At 33.6% G+C, this 25,077-nt stretch overlaps 1 protein-coding gene across 1 annotated transcript in view; it reads right to left on the bottom strand.

Moving 5' to 3' along the window:
* The window catches only part of DIAPH2 (diaphanous related formin 2), a 796,567-nt gene that overhangs the window by 523,105 nt on the left and 248,385 nt on the right, over positions 1-25,077 (bottom strand). The window contains exon 18 of the mRNA XM_079124055.1: positions 24,629-24,743. Coding sequence (XP_078980181.1) covers positions 24,629-24,743 — 115 coding nt within the window. The remainder of the gene's footprint in view (positions 1-24,628; positions 24,744-25,077) is intronic.

The following is a 25,077-nucleotide window of genomic DNA, read 5'->3' on the forward strand; positions in this document are numbered from 1 at the left end:
AAATGTAAGGTATATATACAATGGAAATAAATTAATAATTTATGCCATTCTTTTCTGATAAGGTTTGGCTTTTTTTCTCTCTCTCCTTTTTATTTTATTTTTCTTTCATGGTGTTTGTTTTTTGGGGGGCAGACGTAGATATGTAACCCAGTGTCTTCAGCATGCTAGGCAAGTGTTCAATCACTGAGCCACCCTTAGCCTCCTGATTAAGTTTGAATTTCATAGGAATACCTGATTTCAATTTTTTTTTTAATCTAGGATCTTAGGCCCCCAAAACCATATACTTCGAGTGCTAAATGTCTTATGACATATTAGAGCATATTCAAATAATTAGTCTTTAGAGAAAGCTAAGCTAACACATTTCATTTGTCAACTGTCCTCCTTGGCAAAATTTGATGTTATGTGAGTATTGCTATAATATGTGATATATTAATGAAACTTGCCAATTTTCCATAATGAATTGGACCCAATTTTGTTTCAATTAAATATTCATGAGGATGGCCAATGGAGGTTATTCCATAGAATATCTTTATTACTGGTGAGACTGTTCTTATAACTTCCAGATCATAGCCTTTTCTAGTGGCTGAATATCTTCAGATTGAGTATTATACTTGAAAGAATTCATAGTTCATACTTTCATCTAGTAACCTTTATACAATTTTTGTATTATCCAAATGACCTGCACTGTCAAATATCTCCATTGGTCCTAAACTCCAAAGAATTCTGATCTAATTTTCATCTATACTAACGAAGAAAATGCATATTGTAAGACCACTAATATTCTCCATATTGACAAATTTGAAAGATTATTTTGTAATCCTCAACTGACTTAACTTTTCAGCAATACTGTTTTAGTCAGCTTTTTCATTTCTATGACTAAAAGACCAGTCATGAACCATTTTAGAGGAGGAAAAATTTATTTGGGGGCTCATGGTTTCAAAGGTCTTAGTCCATATACAGCAGGCTCCATTCCTCAGGGCTGAAGATGAGGCAGTATATTATGGAGGAAGAGTGAGGTAAAGGCAGGCAGCTCACAGGATGATCAGGAAGCAGAGAGGGGGACTCCACTCAACAGACAGAAAATATGTATCCCAAAGGCATGCCCCCAGTGACCCACTTTTCTAGGCACACCCTACTGATCTTCAATTACCACTCAGTTAATCCCTATCAAGGGATTAATTCACTGATTGGACTAAGACTCTCACAACCCAATCATTTCTCCTCTGAACCTTCTTGCTTTATCTCACACATGAACTTTTAGGGGACACCTCACATCCAAACCATAACAAATAGTCTACATGATTAAACTAGCTCCTACTTTTTTCTTGAAATATTTTCTTCTCCTGGATTCTCTTCACATTTTATTCATCTTGCTACTTCTCTTTTTGCTGGTTACTCCTCTTATACTGCCCCTTGAAATGTTTGCATTCATATATCAATCCTGGGCCCTCACTTTTTTTCTCTCTACAGTTCTTTAGGCATATAATATTATTATATCATGCAATTTTAATCAGAATTTTAAATTCCATACATGTGTAGATGAACTCCCCATCTCTATATCAAACCAAGATATGCTCAGATATTCTTCTAAGCTCCAAATTCCAAGATGCAAGGGCTTACAGGACACAGCCACTCATCTCTTATTTCTCAAATTTTTATGTCTGAAGTTTTAACTTTTGTATTTGTTGTTGTTGTTGTTTGTTTTTCTGTTCTCCCTTATTAAACAGCACTATCCTCTACCTGGCTGCATCTGTAAGATACATTACATTCGATGCCTTCTACCCCCCCCTTCCTTCATTTTCTCTCAACTCTCAAAGTTGAATATATCACTAATAAGTGTTAATTTCACTTTCTAAATATTTAGCTCCCTCCTTAACATCTCCACTGCCACCACCTTAGTTCAAATCACTAAAATCTCTCAAGACTATTATTAAAAAGCCTCCTAAATGTTCTCCCATCCATCCCAAATTTTCCTACAAAGTGATCATCCTGAAATATAATTTGATCAGACCATCACAAACCTGTAATTAAAAATCCATTAAAAGTTACCCCTAGGTCATAATAAAATGGTCTTTTACCAACTGACTCCAACTTACATTTCCAAGTCATCTCCCTTCTGCCTTCATACTACATTCCCTAATCAAACATTTTAAGCTTTACTCCCTGACACATGATTTATCAGAACTACCCTATTTTATTGTGCCCCACAAGTCCTTCCTTTTTTGGAAAAATAAAGTCTACATACACCTCAAGTCCCAGTTCAAATATTTTTCTCTGAAAACTTCCAGATTCTGTCTTCACTAATATTTTTCAAGCCTCTTTATAGCAGCTGCCGTATTGTACTACAGCAATTACTTTATATATGTGTCTTTTTTAAAAATAATAAGCTCTTTGAGGATACAAACTATATCTTACTCATCTTAATATTCCCAACTGCAAAGAAAATGGTGGTCTAAAGTATGATATTCTCTCCCAAAGAGCCAAAGTATTGACCCATTAGACTTCTTTGTCCATGATCTTATGACAGAAAGTTACTTCTCTGTCTAGATTAGCATGAAACATTCTAGTGGACCACAACTTGGGTGATTTGTCACATTGGTGAGATATCATCAATTCTAAGGTAAGATAAGATGTTTTATTTTTAGAAACATTTCATTGATCTTTGGAAATCAGTTTTTAAAAATGAAGTAGATTCCTTGTTACCTCTGTAATAAAGTTATTCTAACTTATATTTTATCAAGTCTTTTGAGAGAGAACATAACAGAGTTAGTGCTAACATAGAAATAACTGCATAACACCTTCTAAATAACCATGGAAGCAATCATGGTATAATCTGAATTTGGTTGGGAAAAATTCTACTCCACATAGACCTCCAGCATCTTTTCAACTAGAAATGAGTTTCTAGACTTCTTTTGATTCCCTACTTAGATACTGTCTCTGTATTCTGCCCTAGAATTACCCTCTCGAAAAGTCTCCTTTGTTAAGTCTGCTTGTTTATACTGTTCATATCACTGTCTCATCCTATTCTCTGAACTTTAAACAGTTATAAACATCACAGATGTATTACTATGAATATAAAAATTGCAAAGGAAAATCACATTGCTTGATAACAAAAAAAAAAAAAACACTTATAAAACCTGAAATAAAAGGAAAAAGAAAGTCATTATTTGAGGAAGTAACAGGAAGAGGATAGACAGGTCATTCCACACTGTGCCTATGGCCTAAAAGTGAAAGAAGCATGGAGGTTCTTATTCTTTGAATGTGAGGTGTACCTCCCCCCAGCAAAAAAGCTCATTTCAGAATGCAGAGGCAATGAGGTAGGATGAGTGCTATAACCTAGTCAGCAGAAAAATCTATCTGATGGATTAATAATTTGAACATTTTAACTAGATGGTAGCTATAGACAGGTGTGTCATGGTTAGAGGAAATAAGTTACTGAGGATATGCCCTTGGGGACTATACATCTTGTGCCTGGCTCCTCTTATTCTCTCACTCTCCTTTTCAAGCTGCCATGGAGTGAGTAGCTTTCCTGTCACACCCGTCCTCCATGATGTTCTCTCAGAGCTACGGAGTCATCCAACCATGAAAACCATGAGCCCAACATAAACTTTTCTTCCTCCAAATTATTCTTGTCAGGTATTTTGAAACAGCAACATGAAGCTGAGTAACACAATGGTGTAAAATATAACATGCTCATTATTAGAAAACACCATCCATTATTGTTTCATTAGGAAAGTTCTGATGTTGCTCTCTTTCACAAAATACTTTCAATTAGGAGCATGTACCAAAGTACCGAAATGAATATGGAAGATAGCACAGTCTGTATTAAAAAGAAAAAGGGTAAATCATTTTCTACTATGTACTTTTATTATCTTGGTTTTATCACTACCCTTTACCCAATTACATTTTAACAATTCTATTGAGGTTTATGTCACCCAGTTATCCAAAACACTATTATCAATAATCTCTCTGGTTTAATAGATCCAAATTGATTCAAAACCTTAATTTCATCATATTAACATTTCAGGTCAGAAAGTGGTGTACAGCATGTTTATCATGGATATTTCTCTGTACTCATGGAACATACATCTATGAACTCTAAATTACTATTGCAAACCTAAGTGATTATGGAAATTTAGTGAAGAAGTACATCTCAATTTGTTTGACCACCTGGAGATGTACATGTATATTCCAGGGGAAAGAGACAGTGAATGAAACTAAAAAGTAACTACGAACCAGGATTTTCATTACTTCATTGATACATGCCAATCATTTTGGAGTATTGTCTTCTTCCTAAAGAAATACCTATGGGGGCTGGGGAGATAGCTCAGTTGGTAGAGTGCCTGCCTCGCAAGCACAAGGCCCTGGGTTCAATCCCCAGCACCGCAAAAAAAAAAAAAAAAAAAAAAAAAAAAAAAAGAAATACCTATGATTTGAAGCATAATAACCATATATTAGGTATACTGAAGTTTATATACTCCCTGTCTAGATAAGAGAAAGAGAAAGCAAACTTTTGGATATATATGTGTTCATATTTAGACAATAAGTTGATTTTTGCAGTCATCCATTAGGAAAATGAAGTTTTTATAATGTACTCACTTTTAAAAGCACTACATTGATTAAATGGAAAACTTTCCACAGTTACTGATATGACCTTACTTTATCCCCAATGACTAGCCAGAAAAAAAATAAGTGATGATTTATACTAGAACTTGAAGAAAAGTTAAAGAGAAAATGATATTGAGGCAATTAGCAAATTCATTAACTAAAGTGTAGTTTTAAAAATCATAAAACAGTCACCATTTCCCTATTTATTATCTGTGTTATCTTGGACAAGTTATGTAACTTCTCTGTGCCTTGTTTGCCTCATGTACAAAATGGGACTAATAATTCTCACCTGAACAGGTTATTGAAAAGATAAAATGAATTAATACATGTAAGACATAACACTGCATGGCAGAGTACTAAATGCTATGTAAGTGTAAGCCATTATCATTATAATTTCTTTTCCATCTTCCATTTCTGAGTCTATTTATTTAAACTGGATTTTTAAAAATGCAAAAGACTATCATTCATGCAGAGATCAGGAGGTATGCAAACTACTATTAAAGATGTTACATTCTGAAAAGGGGAGTTGAGAAAAAGAGAAGATGCTAAGATATCTTCTGGACTCCAATGATAACTGATACTGACATAATAATGATAGCAAATATAACTCTTGAGGGTAACATTAGCCTTATTCCCAAAGAAGGGAAATAATTAAGTACCTTTAATGAAATTAGCTTCCAGCTACCAAGGGAAAAGTAGAGAAGAGTAAAAGAAAAGTATAGAGCAGCAAAGAGCTGGAAGCTCTACAGAAAATACTTTCAGGTGAATATGAAGAATGAAGGCCAGTAGAGTCAATTGCAATGACTAATTCAGCATGGCCTTCCTGGGCTGTCTCCAGACTATATGACACTACACTTCAAATTAAACAAGGGTAATCCCCTTGGTTATAAGAAACCTGAGGGTATTCTGCTGGCAAGTACAGCACATGTCAAACTTCAGCCCTTAGTTAAGCCTTCAACAAGTCGCCCTTGTAAAAGAAACTACCAGACTGGAGCCTTTGTCCTTCATTACTATGTAACTAGAAAGAACTTGTTTGAGACAAAAGTTGAAAGACCAAGGTCTCCTAAATCTGGCACCAACATATTTTCCATTATTCGGTTCTGTACTTTCTCTGGGGTTAGCTTCAATTTTTTCCCTAGCATGAGGGAAGAATCACTAAGCAGACCAGAACTCAGTGTAATTTGGGGCATATAGGAACAACTGAGATTTTAGGCAGAAATGCAAACAAGTTATGCAAATTTCAGGATGTATTTGTATGTGTAACTTAGCATAAGACACTAAAGCAATGTGTTCACACACACCCTTCCATATATATATATATATATGCATGGCTATGTGTTTATTTTAAAATCCATATTATGATACATCTTGTACAACACAAAAAAACAGTTAAAGTTATATGATTACTTTTCACTGTACTAATTCAAAATGTGAAGTGAAAAACAAACATCAGAAACAGAAGGCAGACCAGTTGCCTAAAAGAGTTGGTTTTTAAACTTTCTTATGTATTTCCAATAATAATTATTTCAAAATAATTTCTTTGGAGTCAATTAATCAAATAAACTAGGCTATCTTAGATACAGGTTAGCAAATCTGATTTGCAATATACTTTGAACATGTGACAGAATGTTTGAAAAGATTGTCATACAGAGAAATTACATTATCTTGATGAATGACATTCTCTAACACTTCACAATATTGTAACAATGCTAAAGTACCTGTTATGGAATGAATGTGATGTGTTCCCCAAAAGTTGATGTATTAATGCAGGAATGTTCAGAGGTGAAATGATTGCATTAGGACAGTTTTAACCTATTCAGTCCATCCTAGTTTGAATGGACAGACTGGATATTAACTGTAGGCAGGGAGGGCATGCCTGGAGGAGGTAGGTCGCTGGGGACATGCTCTGGAGGTACCTCTTCTGTGCCTGCCCCCCTTTCTAGCCCTCATCCTGAAATGAGCAGCTTTCTTCTGCAAGGCCCTTCAACTATGATGTTCTACCTCATCTTGGGCCCAGAGCAATGGGACAGATATTCTATGGACTGAGATCTCTGAAGGTATGATTCCCAAATGAATTTTTCCTCCTCTAACTTATTCTTATAGGGTGATGAAAATAATACCTCTCTTTCAAACTGAAATAAAGTAAAATATGAGAGTTGAATATACTTCAATGATCCAAGATAAAAGTTTAAAAGCTCAGTTAACCCACTGAGAATTAAGATGTTTTCTGGGCTATAAAGGATGAGGAAATAATCAACAACCACAGGTGCTTACCTAATGACATTCATTCTGTATGATGTAGTTATTAGAGAAATGTCTACTTACACAGGGAACACAAAGAAATGAGTAAGATGCCTCTTGGTGGTCTATGGTAAATAATAATACAATCACAATAAGAATACCTGAAAAGATTTTTTAGGCATAAATGTACAATCTATATTGGCAAGCTAATGATAATTACAGTGCCAAATTTACTCTGAAATTATAAAACAGGATTATGCATAACCTTTTAAACTTTCCTGGGTATAGAGTATTATTTCTACCTAGAAAGAGAAACATTTTGGAATAAGTTGCTTTAAGTCATTTAGTAGAAGATCCAAAAGAAATGACCTATATATCTTTCAGAATGAGTTTTTTTATCAGAAGGGTTTTTATCAGTATACTTTCAGTGCCCCTCAGGCACATAAAGAATGTAAAGATCTCTCTTAGATCACAGATTGAGTTAGAATGAGAATAAAATTCTCTTTTCACCAGAGCAAATGTGTTCCAGTTGTAATTAATTCACACCCAGTACACAGTATGACCTCAGCCTGGAGTAAATCAAAAGAAACACTTAGAGGTGCACTATTCATTTGACCAAGTAGTTAAATACAGAGGAAAGAAAAAGTAAAGGTTGTCTTTACAGTCAAATCAAAAGAGGAACAAATCCCTAGAGTTAAAGCAAAGGTTAATGCTAAAGCAATACAGTTTATTTCTATGTAACAACACTGAACTAATTCAAGCTGCACTGTATTTCATTCCTTTGAAAATATTAGTATAGTATATCCAAACATGGTTGTTCTTGATTATCACATTGTTCTAATCCTCAAACCACTATCTTTGTCAACAGTACCTTTTCAGTCTTTTCTGATTAGGTACGTAGTATAGGATATTCATTGGACAGTACTGTCTTTGGCTCAAACCCAAATCCTATGAAGCATATTGATTCCTTGATTTTTCTTATTCCCTATAGCTAACCCATCAATGAGAACTATTGGCTTCTGCTTCTCAAGATGTTCTTAAATTCACCAATTCATATGCCTTTAAAATTGCTTTCCTTAACTAGTACACTTACTCTCCCACCTAAGTAATTCTCCATCATATTACTGTATTTTGTCTTCTTTAAAACACTTCACACTATCTAAAATTTATACTAATTTAAATGCGTGTTTATTATTATATCTTTTCTATTAGATTATAAGTTCTGAAAAAGTCAGGATCACACTGCCTTAATCACAGCTATATCCTCCCAGGCCTAGAGAATATGGCACGCGTGAACCCATATGCACATGCGCACACACGCGCGCGCGCACACACACACACACAGATTTATATAATTCTTTTTGTGTCTGAATTTAAGAATATACAGAAAAGTGAATTTAGTGATTACTATTAAGGGACTCAAACTTTAAACTTTCAGAAAGATGGTCTACTACATAACTTCTCAAAAATAAAAAAACATTTCTGATATAAAAGAAGCAATGCCTTCACACGAAATTTCAATTAATAATTCTATAAAACAAATGCCTAGTGAGGTAGCAAGCATATTACATACTTGACCCCTAACAATCTTCATCCATCACTATGTTACGTTTGCTTTTATTGTTACTTTTTTTTCTTCTTCACTCCCATTTATAAACTCAATCTAAACAAATCACCCCCACATTCATTAGATCTCTTTGATATATTGTGTTTCAGGAAGCAGTGAGAGGACACAGATTAAAAACTGAGCCCAGAATAAAAGAAAAACTAGCATAAGGTCTCTGGAAAATACTGCTCATCATAGTATACAATGAGTTAGTTAACTCACAACAGTTTAAGCATGTCTAAACAATCACTAAAAAAATAATAATGTGAACCCTAGGAACTGTTTAAAAGAGTAGGAAGAAATATTTATCTTGAATCTAAGTAAATAAGCAGGGTCTAAAGTGCAGAAACACAGGGATGCTGGCAGGGCAAAACGAGATAAATAAATTTCATTTTCAGCACTGAGAATTCAGAGTTACTCATTCTGTGGGTCACAGGCCTAATGGAGTAATAAGCATTCTGTGAAAAATGGTAGTGTACAGTATATGATATAAATTCAATACATATTTGTTGAATGAGCAAATAAGACAAGAAGGACAGCCTCAATGGCAGCTTGGAAGAATTGCTAGAATAATGTTGTTATCTCATTTCTACAGTAAATTACTCTCTATGTAGACCACCACTACTTATGAACACCTATGTACAGAAATGTAGCTCCCAATACCCAAGCATCAATTGATCCAAGATTTGAGAAAGGAAGAAAATCTGTCACTATGTTGATTATGCAGGTATATGGGCCTGGTGAGAGAAGAGAGATATGAATGAGGGAAATAGCCTGAAGGACTACTTTTCAAACTTTAGTTACATTGAATTTAGGCTTATGATATTATCTGCAAGGTTTGTAAAAATTATTTAATCTTTGATTAAAACTTAGCCTCAAAAAAACTTCAATCACTACTTACTAATGGAGATTAGCATTGAGTATCTCTTGGGAAATTCCATACAACAAATTCTGTACATCGAGTAGAATATTAATATATTGTCTATTAGAAATTTTTTATTCCACTCCTAGCTGGCTCCTTCACTAAGAGTTACTACATCATCAAAATACTGTCTATTTTGACTGAAAAATAACGAGTCTTTCATGTATCCTGGGTGCCAACCTCTGTATTATAAGGAAAATAAATTATCTTAATTCTAAAAATTTAAGGGTACGTGTCCTTCAAGCAAAGGTATTATTAGCAAATCTATTCCTTAATTTTGTATTTCTCTTATGCAAATAGGAATAATAAAGCAGGACATGTTTTTATTGCCTCTCCAGAGATCCCAATAGAGATTTAATAATATAAACAAAATACTGATGTTCTATGAACAGCCATTTCAAAAAATTCTAATGTCCTAGTAACTGTGTGTTACAATATGGAAAGTTCCTTGGTTCTAATATGAAATACCTCAGTGGCAAGGGTCAAGATAAAATTTCTTCAACTCAAACCAAAGAAACCTGATTTCAGATAACTGAAAGGTTTAATTATTCATAATGTACAATTATTAATATATGTGCAAATGCACATTATTAATATAACTACATATACAAATTCATTTTTATGACCTCCTTTTATGATTCAATTTTAAAATATTTCATGTAAACCTTGTAATCTGACCCAAATTCAAAACTGAAAATAATAGAAAATTAAAGGGAAAGCCTATGAATACCGAACGGTTTAATGAGTCAGTATTGATAGATATTAAATAGAATGATCTTACTAATAATTAATTTGACAAAAATTCTTATTAAACTTTCCACATTTTAAGTATTTTATGCTTTTTAATACCTTTTGAGAGCAATCTTTTTGAAAGAATATACAAAAAGGATTTTGATACGTTGACATATTGATTCCTTTCATTCAAGAACACACGCTGTCATGCCTGCCACTGCTAACAGTAACCTCTTAGGAAACAGTGTGGAATGACCTTGGATCTCAAAATCCCACACTTCAAAAGACTATTAAGAAAGCATTAGTGTTTACATTACAGGCATGATGATGCAATTTAGGTATTTAGATAACAGCATTTCTAAGAGTCATGTGAAGTAGAGGCCTCCAGGATGGCAAAAGAACATTATTGACTGAATCGAAACCCATATAGCTCCTCCTTTTAGTAAAGATCAACGGGAGGAAATAATGATCATTATACACATCAAAAGCAAGATATAGTACCACTGGTTTAGAATCCTCAGCCTTTACATAAGAGTGAAATAAACTTTCAAAACATCTTTAGCGTTCTTATAAAGGATTCCTCAAACATTTCCTATAGAGTAGTTTCAATATTAAAGGTCTTTTGGTAAGAATACACAATTATAGGGGTTAAAACAACAGCAACTTCTGTTAGAGATTTTCACGTTTGTCGTAAATTATGTCTCCTTCAAGATGTGATTCTAGAATAAGTACACTGGGATGCCAAGAATGAGTAACAGTGTTCAAACTCAGAAGTCATTCCAAGATACAGAAATGTGGACAGTCTGGAAATTCTCCCCCAAAGCTGATCATCAATTTGAACTAACTCTCTTCCCTGACACATCCATCCTAGCATCCAGGTAAGTTTTAGACCTGAGGGGACACATACCAGGCTGATGGAATGGGACTATGGTTTCCATTATACATATTTTATAAATACAGAAAAGGAATCCAGATTATAGTTATATAACTGACATCATATGAATGAAGCAGAGGCTGGCAGCTTATACAGTAATTAAGAACAAGAGGTTTGAATTCAGCTTTGTTATCTACTACCCTTGTGACCTTTGGGCAAGTCACTTATTCTTCCTGTGACCTAGTTATGTCATCTGTATAACTGAAGAAATACCATTATATTACAGATTTCCTTTCATGAAGATGAATTTAATGAGTTAGTTTATGTAAAATGTCAGAAGAATGAGTTGAAACAAATGTTTTACGAATCAACTGCTTTTTATGATATCTATTCTCTTACTAAACATCTGAATTTATGGTTCAATATGTACTTTTTTGGTTGGCAACTAGATAGTTGTTAATGAATACATAGAACTCTCAACAAAATGCTTACAGATCAAAGTGAATTTGGAAGACCATTATGAATTAATTCATTTTCCATGTATTTTTGATAACTCTGACCCATAAATCTAGAAGTCTTAGATGCTGACTGCTATAGTTTGGATGCGAGATGCCCCCAAAAACTCATGTGTGAGACAATGCAAGAAGGTTTAGAGGACAAATGATTGAGTTATGAGAGCCTTAGCCCAATCAGTGAATTAATGCCCTGATGGGATTAACTGAGTGGTAGTTGAAGATGGGGGGGGGGGGGGGGGGGAGGGCGCGGTGTCTATTTTGTATCTAGTAAGTGCAGTCCCTCTTTCTGCTTCCTGGATCATCATGTGAACCAATTCCCTCTACCATACTCTTCCTCCACTCTGCCTCACCTTGAGCCCCAAGGAATGGAGCTGGCTGTTGATGTCCCGAGACTTCTGAAACCATGAACCCCCACATAAACTTTTCCTCCTCTACAATTGTTCATTTCAGGTCTTTTAGTCACAGCAGTGAAAAAGCTGACTAAAACACTAACCAAAAATATCACCACTACTCCAGGAGACAACTAATGGAGAATGTAAAGTTAAGACGTTTCTTGAAAGGATACTCTAGCAACTTAACACCCCAAACGGCACATACCCATAGTAATTTTTATGATCATGAAGGAATCAATAATAGAGATAGGATTTCTTCAAATATATGACTCAGAAGAAAGTTATGGCCTGAGAATGATCTGTATAGTAAGTTTCCCAAAGGCATACAGTCCATGTTTTTCTCTTCTGACAAAAGTTCAGATTAGCTTTGAGAAAAATCTGTAAAGAATCCCTAGAGATCCAACCACAAGCTGATTTCCCTCACCACTTCTTAGCTTCTTACCCCTACTCTAGGAGAATACAAATAGGTCTGAGCTAAAGATATCAAAAACAAAAAAGAATACCATAAAAACATTTAAATGTCTTTAACTTCCACATACATCTCTAATGTTCTCTATACCTCTTCTCCTCTATTAAAGAGATAACTGAAAGTAGCTACATATATCACATAATACACTAAAGTTTTAAAAACAGATTACCCATTTATAACCATTTGCAAAATTCATAAAGATCAGAGCAAACTCTTAAGACTAAATACTTATTAGGTTCCAACCAGGGTCCATTCTAATTAAATGAATTTATTGGTAATAATTCTCAAGTAAGTATTATGTAGTATATAAATGCTGAGGCACAATTATAATCATTCCACCAAGGAAATGGATAATGGTATTTTCAGAAACATTATTAAATCTGAAAGAACTGATAATAATAAATAATTGCCTTGATATCTCTGAGGGTATGAGGATATGGAAACTATCACTGAAACAAAGTGAAAATGACAGCATAATATTAGGGAAATGCTGAAAAGGCTTTGTGTTAGTGACTATCTCTTAATAAACTTTAGTGAAAATAAATTCGGTTATGTCCTAGAAAGTAACTAAAAACAAGATTAGTTATATATTGTTATGCTTTGATCTGGGAAGGTACCAAATTTCAAAAGCACTTGCAAATTTCTTTAAAATTAAACACTTGAAGTATGAAACATAGTATAAGTATAGGATGAAGCTGGTCTCAAGCACCGCTAATTCAGAAGGCACACCCCATCAAATTCACACCTACTACAGAAAAGGCTGCTTAGAAGAGTTGACCTCTTTAGTTATCTTTGTAATCATATACACCTACCTGTGGCCAATTATTTAAATTGATTTGAGCACCACAGTAGTAACACCAAGATCATTAATTCGATGCTTAATGGGTATTTAGCTTTGTTCTCCACCATGGGCACACACTCCGCCCCTAGTCCCTTGTCATCATAATATCACTGCTCACAGGAAGCACTGGACACAGCCAGATGAAATGATGAGTTTGAAAAATCATAACTACTAAAACTCAAAGCAGCATTATACCCTACTAATTACAGTGGGTAGCATCATCATTATAGAATGATGATGGCCAATATTAACAGACTAAATGACTCCCCAGCAGAAAACACTACCAAAAAAACTCCATTTATGCATCAGGTTAGATGCATAAGTGAACTCCAAAAATACTACAGTTAATTGAAAGTCTTAGGAAAAAATAAAAAATTCTTATGGAATCCCTTAGCTAAATTATACCTTAGTCTGAAATATTAAAAACTGGCTAGACTTGTGTCCTAAAGCCCTATGTGAAATCTGAGAAATTTCCTATGATTCTTAGTTTATGCCCTGAAACAGACTGAGAAACTGTGTAAGACCAATTTGTATCCTTATTAATAAAATGAATGTCTATGAACTAACAACACAAAGATTTCAGAAGCATTCGTCATGCAGATATATTAACATTTGAAAATACAATCAATTATTAAAATTCTTAAAATGTCAGCATTGAGAAAACAAAAGCATGTGAAATAGAATCAAAATACCAATAATTAACAAGGATGTGATCTGATACTGGAAAAGCAAATAGCAAGTAAAACCGAGAAGTGATAGCATCTTTATTATTGCTGTTAATGGAACAAAAGGTACCTAATCACACCAGTTTCTGTTTTCAAAGAAAATTACAAATATCCTAATAGCATCGCATGTTACAGAGTAGTTAACTTTTGTTGCCTTCTATTAAAAGCAATTACATGCTAGGAAACAACACTGTTCCTCACACATTGCCAGGAGCACGTTATCAGTCTATTCTTATCACAGGAAGCCAGACACAGTTAACTCTCACTAAGCCATTCTAATGGAGGTAATATTGATAATTCACAATAAATATATTTGCCATTTGAATGCATCACATATTTTGTTTAGGCTCCTATAAAAGTAATTTAAAATAAAAATTATGATCTTCAAACCCATATCAACAGATTGCAAGAAGAATGAGGAAATGGTGTTGGGAGGTAGGGAGAAATGAGACTAGTATTTATATTGGTCCATGATAAGCCAAAAGTAGACCAAACATGCATGAAGAACTTAAGGGTGGCCAGAAACAAATATTTTTCCATTCTCCTACTACATTAGTTTTATATTGAGAGACATGTTTGAACACACTTTAAACCACTTATTGGCCATATTGATTCATTCGGTTCTGCCAATTCACTGAGTATATTTTTATTGGGTCCAATAAATACAAACACACTAACACCCGACACAAACTACATAGGGCTAGGGAAGTGAGGAGGTACTTCAAAGGACAAAAATTCACCCATAATAACCTATTCTTGACCTGCGAGATAGATAAGGGTATCTTAAGCTGAGATTCCTAATAATGGAGCTTTCATGGGCACAGTTACACTGGGGAAATACAGTAGGGTTTAAAAGTAAGGGCTTGTAGATTCAGGCTTCTTCTAATGTATCATGTTTCCATGTCTCTGCTTCTTTAATAGGCAAAGTAACATGGTAAAGTATGGTATGGGGTCAGTCAGCTTGAGCTTGATTACCAGTTTCTCTTTGCTCATTTTACAAAATAGTTACAATGACAGAAACTACTATATAGGGTAGAGAACAAAAGAAAATGAAATAATCCATGTAAAAGACTGTCCAAAGAAGCTGGAGTATAGTAAGTACAAACAAATATTAACACAGTGATTGAAACTGTCAATTTTGTTAGCAAAATCCTCTTGATAGTCATTCTATTTTTATATCATTATGTTTTCAGTTGTTTGAAGATAATAATAAACATTTTCCTTAAGGTCAAATCAGCAAATAGACATTTATTTCAGCACACAAAAGTTCTGTATATTTAACTAGGCCAACCACACATTTTGAAACATTGACTAAATCAACCATAAGCCACTTTTGAAAAAAAGGCTAGCTTTTCCATTTAAAAACTTTAAAGAAAATATGTGATAGTATAAAACAAGATTTTTTTAAATCAACAAATATTTTATTAATTAATTAATTAATTTGGTACCAGGGACTGAATAAAGGGTCACATAACCACTGATCTACATCGCCAGCCCTTTTTATATTTTATTTTGAGACAGGATCTCACTAAGTTTCTTAGGGCCTTGCTAAGATGAGAAGGTTGGCTTTGAACCTGTAATCCACCTGCTTCAACCTCTGGAGCTGCTGGAATTACAGATATGCACCACCATGCCTGGCAAATTTAAAAAAAATAAAAAATAAAAAATAAACACCCAAATTACAACCAGACTCAATTATCTTAATTATGCATATTTCTGGTTATTTGATCAGTATTAATGAATATATTTTAAGAGGCAGAAATATAGTGTGTGTGTGTGTGTGTGTGTGTGTGTGCGTGTGTGTGTGTGTGTATCACTAAATAAACTGCTAAATAAAGACAGAATGAGTTCATACTATATAGGCTACCACCCATCCTTTTTTATTTCTCTTGGAATTATGAAACTAAACATACATAACTGTAATTCATTTGTGTGTTTACTGAACTGACTTATACTTGACAGAAGCTGTGGTGTATGCTGGGAAAACTAGAGTACACAAAATGACAATGCTTTTTCCTGAATGCAAAATGGTCATGGTGTATCAGGGGACACAGTGAGTAAAGACAATGATAGTAAAGGGGCTAAGTGAAGAACTGCTAAGTGTGTTCAGAAAGAAGTTGCAGATTCTTATAACAGTCTCTATTTGAGGAATATAAGAGTTCAAGTCAAGTACTATTTAGGGGAAGTAAAAAGGTAAATGGCTTTGAAATACATAAGAAGGAGTTTCAATGTCATTTTGAAGACAATGGATAATGAGTAAACTGTTGTCAACACGTGGGAGCTGTAATCACAACAAAATAAGACTGATGGCACAGAGACCAACTGAGAAATCATATTGCCAGTAACCACATGGAAGTCAACTTCTGAAATGGCTACTAAATGATTCCTGTCTCTGGGTATTCATACCTTTAAGTGAGCTCCTCTGTGTAAGTGTGTGAGTGTGAGTGTGAGTGTGTGTGTGTGTGTGTGTGTGCGCGAGCGCACGCACACATGCATACATGCATATGAGGGTGAGACCTAGTTACTTGCTTCTAAAGATGATCTGAGGCTATAAATACACTCTTTGGTGAAGCAAACTGCCTTTTGTGAGTTTTTCTAAATTTTTTTTGTGTATTTCTGAATAGCCTATTAAGTAGAAAGAGTGAAATGCACTCTAACCAACATGGATTAATTTACTACAGGGATTACTAATATATAATGCCTGAGAAAATTTAACTAGATTTGAACTGCTCTTAATTAAATAAAAATCATAAATCAGAGAAAACTCTTGTTCTTCTTATATTATGCAAGATATAGTCTGGGACTAGTTTAACTATCACTAATATATAACCGTTTGCAATTTCAGGAAGAAATGTTAAAAACTTCCAGAATTTCAATGTAAAGAATTTCTACTTACGTATACAAAACTAATTTAGCTAGAACAACGGTGCCAAATATGAATAAGAATCTCTGTGATTTACAAACACCATCAAAAGAACACCTGTTATGATGCTTCATCTATAAAATGTCTAGAAGCCAAAAATGAGGAAAGGCCATCTCACTAACTCAAGACTCAAAGGGGTTAATAATAAAATAACACAAAATATCTATAATGTTTTAAAGTTAACTTTGAAAGAGCCCAAGTGAAAAATTGATTTCATTACTTTATGCATCCCATGTATATTAATATATCATTACCAAATGCCTAATGACATGAACACCACATTCCTTCATTCATTACTAGAAGAGACAAATCCAAGTCACAGCAATGTTTTACCAGTGACAGATTCCATGCAGAAAATCCCTTTAAAAAAATCTTAGTCATGGAAAGAATAACCTATTCCTTTCAGTAGATAAGGGACAACTTCCTAGCTTTGGTTTCAGCTCCAAAGAACTGTCCTTAGTGCCAAGGTAACAGGATTACACATTTCACAAGTTAATAAAATATATGAGGAAATATATCATTAACTGTATGAAAAAGGACTTGTTAACTATGCAACAAAATGCGCAAATTACTAAGGGCATAAAAATCCATTAAAAGTCATTGCTTCAGCATAGGGAAGTGATTAAGAACAAACCTGGGCTCAAATTCCATTTTTGCCATTTACTAGCTATTTAACCAAGACATATTGTTTAATCTCTCATAGCCTCAGTTTTTTTCACCTATAAAACAATAATAGAAGTATCTAGGACTGGTGTGAAGACTAAATGAAATATGGATTTAACGTACTTATCACAGCTCTTGGGACATATTAAATGCTTCATAAATGTGCTATTGTTATTATTATGATTGACATTATTATTGTTAGACGTAGTCACTGTAGTGATGGTGTTAATAGTAGAAGTGGTGCAATCACCAGTCCATGACCAATATGTAAAGACAGAACCATTTTGAAACCTGCTTGCTTTAGAAGGCAGGAGATGCTCTGTCTCAACTGATCTCTGTAATTGGTGACTTTTAATTAAACAAAAGCATGTTATCTCTGGCTCAAAAGTTCCTTGCTTCCTCTTTTGTATAAAGGAAGTGATTATTTCACTGGAAAATGGCAATTGGAAATGAATGCATATATTATACAAAGAAGAAATACATTAAGTATTCATACTGAAAAAACTTTGGCAAAATAACATAGTTAATCAGTATCTCCTCAGAAATCCAAAGAGCATAATATATAATAAAAATGATGAAATTATGCACAGGTATTGTGATCAACTAAATGTTTATGTTCCCCTAAAATTCATGTTGAAACCTAACCCCCAAAGTTAACCCCTTCTATGAATCCCAGTGAACTTTATCTTGAACTTTCCTACTCCAGAACTGTGAGACAAAAATTAATATTGTTTGTAAGTTTGCTAGTCAGCTATTTCATCACTGTAACCAAAAGGCCCAACAAGAGCAATATAGAGGGGGAAATGTTTTTTGGAGGGCTCAAATTTCAGAAGTCTCAGTTCACAGATGGCCATCTCCATTTCTGGGTCCAAGGTGAAGTTGAACATCATGGTGGAAGAAAGCAGTTCAGAATATGACATTCAAGAAGTAGAGAGACACTGCACCACTCACCAGGGACAAAATATGTAGCCCAAAGATACATCCTAAATGACCCACATCCTCTAGTCACACCCTACCTATCTACACTTATCACCCAATTAATCCATTCAAGTGGATGGATGTACTGATTAGGTTAAGGTTCTCATAACCCAATCTCTTCACCTATAAACTTCCTTGCATTGTCTCACACATAAGCATTTGGGGAACACCTCATGTCTAAACAATAACAATAAGGTACTAAGTTTATATTATTTTGGTATGGCAGCTCAAACTAAGACAAGTGGGTATGGTTTTTAGTTTGCTATCTGAAAGAATTAAGCCTTTTCTGTTTGTTCCCTTATGTATAAAGCTTACAGAAACTCACATGTTATGTTATTAAGATGACAAATTATTTGTTAGGACACCAACTCTCTCTGGACAGTTTAGCAACATCTTATAAGGAATGCACATTGTGAGACTGACAGCTCATTATTTTCAAGTCAATTCTAAGAATTCCTTTATTGTGAAAACAGATGAATTAGATTTTAACATTATTATATCTTTTCATTATTTCCCTAAGTTTTTATGACTGTATTGAGCAATCAAACAAGGGCAGAACTGTGGGAATCTTTAGAAGCTGCCAGCTGATTCTAATACTCAAAAACATGATTTAAAATATGATCCAAGAGAAAAAGTGCTTTTACATACATGCATTTTCAAATGCAGCTTCACCATAATCTTAAAGCTATGCCCAATATTTCAAGCACTGCAAAATGACATTTATATGTACTTGAAATGTTTATAACACTTCAATTCCTGTTATTACTAAAGCTAAATTACACTGTAGAAATATATTATTGAAGAAGCTAAATTTTATTAACCTCTTATGTTTATTTCTTATATTTCCTCTATGCAACATTAAAACCAAAAAAATTGCTTACAACTTCCACACACACTATCTTTGTTCTTCCTGAAGCCTCTAGAGAACCCTAGAAATTCTAATTAGAATTAGCAGTTATAAGCTACATATTTTATTATTATTTTGAATTTAGTTAATATAAACCATCATTACTTTAATTCTTATATAATATCACCATTATCTATAATTACTATAGATTTTTAAAGGAAAATGACACTATCATTACAGCTTTGATGGCTACATGTCTCCAAATATTATCAAATTGACTAATAAACTCTCAGTAGAAAACATGCACATATACACATTACAACAGTTACACATACAATCATATTCCTAAGTACTAACAGGGACTTCTCCAGCTGTCTCCCCTCTTCCTCCTCCCTCTTCCTCTCCCCCACCTTTCTCCATCTCTTTTGTCTTTTCATTACTTCACTAAATAGAAAAGAACATATACAAATTTCATTAATCCAGAGAGCATTTCAAAATACATTTTGTCCGAGGGCATCGTGATAGTTTTATAAGCAGAACCAAAATGTCATAAACACAAGCATGAGGACTTGAGATCTTGAAACTAGAAAAGACCTTACAAGCTGAAGATTAAGCATCTACAGTAGTCAGGATATCACATCTCATCTATGCTACTGATATTTATTCACCATTAGCAGTCCATCATCTATCTGTCAATTCCATCACATATCTATTCACCAAAGGTCTAGTCTAGGGTTAATAATCAAATCATTGTGTCTCTAATGCTTAAAATGAAAACTCAAATTCTTCAGTGTGAATTTCTCATTACTACCTTCACCCCCAAGTGTCTTCACTCCATAGTCCCAACTCAACCACCTGCCTCCTGTGCTTTCAACAAAATATGTGCTTCTCCTTTCCCTGCTGTTAAATTAATAAGAGAGCACAGGTCTGAGCTGTCTCTGAACATGGAGTTCGTACTTAAGGAACCAAAAACCTAATTTGGAAGTCTATTTTTTGTAATACACAGCTGAGTTTCACCCAATCACACAGTCAAGTTTCACCCAGTCACAGGCATCAAGTGATAAGACCATACCTGAATAAGGCAAATGCCTAACTAAAGCCAATTAGCTGATTTCTTTACTTTGTTTCAATATTGGGTCTATAAAAGCTCACTACTCACACTGCTAGGTGAAGCCCTCTGAACCTCTTCTGGATCTCAGTGCTGTACAATTCATCATTCTTTGCTCAAATACTTTCTGTTAAATTTAATTCATCTTTAGTTTTTAATTTACTACTTTGTGTATGACATTCTCTACCTAAAATGACTTTTTTTTCCTTCTTTCCCTGTTGAAATTCTACTTAAACATCAAGGCCCAACTCAAACAATACCACCTCTGAGTTCTCCATTGTACTGACTCAAAACTGACCATTTCTATTTGTGGTCCCATCACTTAAAAAAAAAATTATCCCATCTTTTCTACGATTTGACTAAATGAAGAGTGCATTTTCCCACAACCCTCATTAGATGAGTGCCCTGGCACATGAAGATTTTATTCATTTTTTCTGTCCCATTTTGTATAGTGATTTGCACATAGTAGGTATTCTACAAAGTAAAATGAAAGAGCCATTCTTTGCTAAAACAGAAACAATCTATTTTTAACAGAATATTAAAAGTAATTTTCTCTACAACTCTAAAAATAAAATAATTCAAATAGTAAAATTTATGGTACTTTCACGTATTCAATATTTACACATTTAAAATGAGATATATCAGAACTAGTGTATTTTAAAACTTCTATTTAGCAATACTAAGATACTTTAAAATTTTTAACTTTTTCTTGCAAACAGACTAGTGATGCTTTACAGTGCATTTAGCAAGAAGAGAGACATGAACTCTCCAACACCCTTGCAGGAGAGGAATGTTCTCAAAGGTTTTGGAACACTGAGTCTAAGAGCTTTGAAAATAGGTCTTAGAAACAACGGGTGTGTTGCTCATTCCAGAATACAGCTGAATGAGCTGCAATGAGAGCAGAATGGGGAACAAAGTGGTGCCCTAGAGCTAAGAAAGTCAAGGCAGTGCTATTTAAGTTTGCTGGAGCCACAGTCTCCTGCTGATTTCTTACTGAGTCTGCCACCTATTGACCAAATTATGAATCAAGGCACTGCAAGTGACAAGGGACTTCAGCTATTACAGGAAGACCAATCAATAGTTATTGAGAGTTACAAAAAAATGGCAGTTTTGTATCATTAAAATTTATTTTAGCAACACTATAACTATCTCAACTATTCTACAATGCTTAATTGATCCCTTAATTATCCCTTCAGAAATAATTCTTAGTATAAAGGATGTTGCCCAGTCCTGATTTGTACTTAAATATTCAAAATAGGAAACTAGGAGTAATGTTAAAATAAAAAAATTGGAGAATTAAATTAAGAGAAATGGAAATATAGCATTCAAAGTGGTGTGTACATGAGAGTCCTTATATGATTTTTGTTTGGATTTACTTTGGTTTCATCAGGTTTTGGTAGCTGTGGTAAAAATTGCTTCTGTTGTAACTGATTAGCTCTAGCAAGTGCTACTCAAAAGAGCAGGAAAACCTCCTGCTGAAATAACAGTTATATTAAGTATCAGTAGCTAAAACAACAACAAAACACACACACACATACATAAACAGGATCAGGGATATGAAAGGGAAAATGAATTAATATTTATTAAGCATGTGCTCAATAGCAAGTACTATGCTGGGTGCTTTAAATATATAATCTTATATAATTCTCACAACACTACTAAGTAAACATTAGTCTACTTATTTTATGGATGAGAAAATTTAGTCACTGAGATTACAAGTATCACAGTCAGAATGCAAGAGTGTGACTCTATCTCCTCTGGTTTTTTTCTACTCTTACACATTACATTTGGAAACTCTCTACTGCAATGAGTTTAACACTAACCTCTCTAACTTGAGTTTATTCATTAGTAAAATAGTCTGTGCTTAATCATTTGTGTGGTCCAGGCTGACTCTAAAAGTTTATGAAACCTATGATTCTTGTATGATTCAATAAAAATAAATCAATAAGCAAAGAGCAACTGGTTAATAGAAAACGTATAAAAAAATACAAGGGGAAGTTCAAAGAAAAAGAAGTTAAAAATTGCCTATGAACAGAATAAAAGCTGCTCAACCTCACTTCAACCTCATAGTTGACTTAAAAAGTAAAAATTATAGCATCCATGACCTACTATTTTCACCTCTTAGATGAACAGAGAAGGAGATGCACATTGAGGATATCTTATCTGGAATGCTTGGGACCAGAGGTGTTTTGGATTTCAGACTCTGTTTCCAAATTGGGAAATACTGACATATACACAATGAGGTATCTTGAGGAGGAGATCCAAGTCTGAACAAGAAATTCATTTTTGTTTCACATACACCTTATACATGTGGCCTGAGATAATTTTATGCAATACTTATGGTGTGCCTGTATTTTGACTGCAAACTGTCACATGAGGTTGGTTATTGAATTTTTTACATGAGGTGTAATATTGGCAATCAAAATGTTTCAAGGTTTAGAATATTTTGGGTTTCAGATTAGGAATGTTCAACCTGTATTCAAATACATTCTTGGGGACCCCATAAAGAGACACAAACTTTGTGGAAAGCAGATTCATAATATAAAGATTTTAAATGTAGAAAACTATTTTTTGGGAAATTTCACTTCTAGAATTTTTCTCACAGAGATTCTCGTATGCACACAAAGGTGTATGTGAAAACATAGTTGCCACAACGTTTTTTGGAAAAAACTGGAACCAATCTAAATAGCCATCAATAGGGGACTGCTTCAATGAATTAAGATAGGTTCATACAACAGAATTCTATGCAGTATGTGAAAACACAGAAAACAAATGCAAGTTCATATGAAATAAGCCACAAATACAGTTAGTGAAAACAGCACGGAACAACAACAACAAAAAAAAATAAACAATAAATATCATATGCTTCTAGAGACATAGACTATTTCTAGGAAACAATGTGGGAAATTATTAGTAATCGTTTTCTGTGGAAAAATGGTAAAAATCTGGGATTGAAGAGAAAGTTCCTGATTTTTTTAACCACAAATCTTTCTTTTTTAAAAACTATCATAACAATAATATAGTAATTTGCTATAAGGAATTTTTCAATTTAAAGAAGTGACTAAAATAAATAGTAATTTCTGGAGGCACTGAAGAACCTTTTAAATGTGAAGACTATTATAATAAATAGGGGAAAAAAAAAACTACTGGCAAGAACTTTTAAGGTCAAAATTCTTCAGAATACTCTAATCAGCCCAGATCTCTCAGTATGTGCACGTAGGCATGTGTGTGTAAAATTCAATCAATAAAAAACAATAAATAGAGCACAGGCACTTCTAGTTTGCAAGATATTCTAAAAGAACTGAAACGAAATAATTTTCACCTTTTTTTTTTCTCTCTGAATTTTCCAAAATTCACATTGTAGGGCATGTGTGAGAAATCAGACAAATGATGGCAAAAGCACTAATTCTAAGAGCAAAAGAGTATAGAATATTTCCATTTCTTAGCTGTAAAGACTCATTCAGAGAGAAAAATTCTATGCTTAATTATCACTTCTGCATTAAATATGAAACAGAAATGACAAGTACCTGAAATCATAAACCACAGTAATTAATCACAAGATTGAGAATTTATCAGAGTAATAACAAAATTATATATGAATTACACAAGAGGTTAAGGATCTAATCATAAACAATGCACTCTATTATCATACCAGTAAACATACTTATTGGGCAATAGATTTTTATATTAATCCCGAAAATCTACTGATAACAAAAACTATGAAATCTCCTAAGAAAAAAATTGATAAGTAATATAAATGGAAAAGAAAAAGAGTACATAAGCCCCAAGGCACCATCTTATCCTAATTTTGTGAAAACTTCTGAGACTTTAGTACTCTGTTAAATTATTTTCCCTTGCATGGTAAATCAGCAACTCTGTCTCCTCTATTGCTCAGGAAAAATAACAATTTTGTAATTTAATATGTGGCATATGACACATCTTAAACAATAAAAATAAAACCTATTGTTTTTCAGATGAACAATAACATTCATGAAAATAAAATTCAAAGGAAAAAGAGCTTTCTTTCTTTAGTTACTGGGTAATATATACTAATATGTCAATCTATTTCTTTGTTCCTATCCAGTATGGAAAAATTATACATATATACATTTCTAGAAAATTTTGGCATAGTACTAAATTGCAACATATCAGAATCAGAAAATTATATAACTTAAAAGATGTACCTTTTATGTGGGTAGCAAAATTCAGCGCCAATTTTGCAAAGAGATCTGCATTCTCAAACTTGTCTTCTTTTACTTTTAACCAGAAACAGTTCTCAGATAACTCTTTGGGCTCGATCTGAAGCAAAATCACAGATATGTTTCCAAGTTATTATTTCTATTTAATTTTTCAAAGAACTCACTTTCAGCAAGGTAGAATGACAATTCTTTTATTCATTTACCACTAAAGCAATTTTAGGATCTATCAAAACAATACACTTAAAGTAAATATTCACTGCAAAACTCTCAAAATTCTTTTGGCATGCACAAAACATATGCAACAACAATAGGCCAGAGAGAAAATTACATTTTGAAAATTCTTCTACTGAAAAGAGCGTTAAGAATAATTTAGTAAATCCTTCTTCAATTCACATACATTCTGCATGCACCTGGTTATTTGAAAACAAGAAATA

Source organism: Sciurus vulgaris (genome assembly GCF_902686455.1).
Source record: "Sciurus vulgaris genome assembly, chromosome: X".
In the NCBI taxonomy this organism is placed as follows: Eukaryota; Metazoa; Chordata; class Mammalia; order Rodentia; family Sciuridae; genus Sciurus; species Sciurus vulgaris.